Genomic DNA, 2,654 nt, shown 5'->3' with positions numbered 1-2,654 from the left:
CGATCTCGCTGGCACCGCCCGACGGGGTGGGCGCCGCTGATATAAGTGGGGGCGCGGGGGGAGGGAGCTGCAGTGCGTTTTGTTCCGTCTGGTCCGAGTGAGTTGATCGCTGCAACCGTCGCCATGAGCACCGGCATGTACCAGTCCCCCATGGAGGTGGCTGTCTACCAGCTCCACAACTTCTCCATCTCCTTTTTCTCCTCCCTGCTCGGGGGGGACGTCGTCTCCGTGAAGCTCGACAACAGGTAGGGGCAGCCTCGGTACCGGCCGCGGTCAGCCCCGCCGTTTTCCGCCGGGGCGCGGGGGGGGCGCATTGCTCCGGGGGAAAAATGTTCCCGGTGCATCGGCGTCCCGGGGGAGCGCGCTGCGTTGTCGCTGCTGAAGCGGGGGGGGTCCCGGTGCATTGACCGCCAGTGGAGGGGGAAGCCCCGGTGAATTGCATTCTGGGGTGGGGGGGTGCCCCGGTGCACGAATCCCCCCGAAAAGGGGGGTGCTCAGGGACTCGCTGCTCACCCTCTGCCTCTCCGCTCTCTTCCAGCGCCTCCGGAGCCAGCGTGGTGGCCATCGACAACAAGATCGAGCAGGCAATGGTGAGTCGCAGTGCTGCCCCCCGCGCACCGTGTCCCCCACCCCCCCGGCTCATCTTGCCGGGAGGGGTCCCCACTCACCGGGTGTGTGCTCTGCTCGGAGGAGGGGTCCCTGCTCCCCGGCTTGTTGCCGGGCAGAGCAGCTCCTTTGTCTGCCCGCCGCTGGCTGAGCTCATTGGCTCCGGCAGCGCCGCAGTGCGCAGGGAGCCGGCCGGGGGGGGCCTGGGAAGGACCCTCCGGTGATGGGGGGGGGTGACCAGGCCAGGCCCCGTCGGTGACAGGGACCTGCAGCCCGGCAGACCCCTAAGGGGATTGGGGGGAGGAGCTGGAGAGTGCCTCTGGAGACAGCGAGACCTGGGAGATGGGGGACCTGAGGGATGCCATGGGTGCTGGCCTCGGGGGGAGTACACTGGGTGAGCACCAAGCCCTGGCCAGGGTGGGATGGGCAGGGACAGCCTTGGGGAAAAGCCTTTTTGGCACTTTAGGAGTGGCTGGGGCAGAGCCCTGTGGGGCAGGGTGGGAGCAGCCCCTGGGGCACAACCGTTGAGTGATTGGCCTTTTGTAGGATCTTGTGAAAAATCACCTGATGTACGCTGTGCGGGAGGAGGTGGAGGTCCTGAAAGAGCAAATTAAGGAACTGTTGGAGAAAAACTCCCAACTGGAGCGTGAAAACAGCCTCCTGAAGACCCTCGCCAGCCCCGAGCAGCTGGAGAAGTTCCAGTCCCGGCTCCCCGCAGAGGTCCTGTGCCCGGAGGAGCAGAGTCCGGGGGCGGCTGCCCCGGCCCAGCACTCGGGGGGCTCTGCGGTGTAAGGTGGCTCTGTCCTTGGGGTGGGCAGAGCCACGGAACTCTTTCTACTTAATCTCCTGCAAAATCGTTTCCGCCTTCATCTCACACGAAGGACTGCCAGACCCCGGCGCTGAGCCGGGCCCCCCTGGGCAACCCTGGCCGGCCAGCAGAGCCAGCGGCCATCCCCTGCACGAGGATGCTCTTCTGCGAGGGAGATGTGGGGCACCCCACACACCCGCTGTGGGCCAGGAGTGAATCTGCAGCCTGCCTGTCCCGAAACCCGGGCGTCCATGACACCCTGGCAGTGCCAGGCACCCTTTGGCACTTCAGTGGAAACCCATGGCTGGAAGAAGTGCACACCGAGTCCTGTGCCTTTGCCGCACTGTGCAGGGCAGGGGGTCTCTTTCTGGCCAAGCCTGACGTTGGAGGAAGACCGTTGTTTAGTGAGCAATGCAGATTTGTCCCGCTTGCCACCCAGGAGCGTGCTGGAACCCAGACCGGACTGAGCAGCACCGGTGGTGGCGGTTGTGGTGTAGTGCATGGCTGTACGCACATCAGTGTGGGGATTACAAGGAAAAAAAGCTTGTTTTATTAGTTTGGGCATCTTCTGTAGCTGTATCTATGTATAAACACACGGGTGAGCGGTGCCCACGAGGCTGTGGGGTGCCCTGCTCTGGGCCAGCCATGCCCATCTCTGTACAGCTGGGGGATTCGAGGTGAGACTGGAACAGCGAGCGGCTGTAACTGGGTGGCCAGCGCTGCCAGTGGCCCAAAGGAGGGGATGGATTCACCCTTCTATGGCATCCACCGTGACGGAGCCATGCGGCAGCACTGGGAGGATCCGGGCTGACCCCCGGGCAGAGCCATGACAGGGGCTGCACTCCAGCCCGCTGGGTTGGGGGGAGCTGGCCCACGCTCCTGGGCCCCCCACCTTCCCCGGCCAACTCTCTGGGAAGTGACGGGACGTCCCTTTTGACATCGGAAGCGGTGACACAGTTGTGTAAATCTAGATAGAAATGGCAATAAACTCTACTTTTTATATAAATGTGTTCCCCAAGCTCTGTGTCTGTGGATGGAGAGGGTGAGGTGTTGCGGGGGGGAGGCAGCGTGGGTTGCTGGGGAAGGGGCTGGGCCTTGCTGGGATGGGACTGGTGAGGATGCTGTGCTGTGAGCCCGCCGGGGGCTGGGCTGGTGCTGCTCCCCAGCTGGGGAAACCTGGCTGCTCTGGTTGAGCCCAGGTGGGATTTTGGAGATGTGACGGGCAGGGTGTGTGGTGGGG

At 64.1% G+C, this 2,654-nt stretch overlaps 1 protein-coding gene across 2 annotated transcripts in view; it reads left to right on the top strand.

Moving 5' to 3' along the window:
* TSC22D3 (TSC22 domain family member 3) overlaps positions 1–2,420 on the top strand; it is a 16,234-nt gene extending 13,814 nt beyond the window's left edge. The window contains exons 1-3 of one of the 2 annotated variants that reach the window (XM_014956029.1): positions 62–245; positions 539–590; positions 1,153–2,420. In XM_014956029.1, the coding sequence (XP_014811515.1) occupies positions 124–245; positions 539–590; positions 1,153–1,398 (420 nt within the window). In that variant the 5' untranslated portion in view covers positions 62–123 and the 3' untranslated portion in view covers positions 1,399–2,420. Of the gene's footprint in view, positions 1–61; positions 246–538; positions 591–1,152 lie in introns of those variants that run through there. The other variant, XM_014956028.1, reaches the window with a different exon arrangement.
* The last annotated feature ends 234 nt before the right edge of the window (positions 2,421–2,654 follow it).

Source organism: Calidris pugnax, unplaced genomic scaffold (assembly GCF_001431845.1).
Source record: "Calidris pugnax isolate Ruff unplaced genomic scaffold, ASM143184v1 scaffold281, whole genome shotgun sequence".
Taxonomy (NCBI): Eukaryota; Metazoa; Chordata; class Aves; order Charadriiformes; family Scolopacidae; genus Calidris; species Calidris pugnax.
The sequence above is the reverse complement of the archived record's forward strand: the minus strand, read 5'-3'. Positions and strand labels throughout refer to the sequence as shown.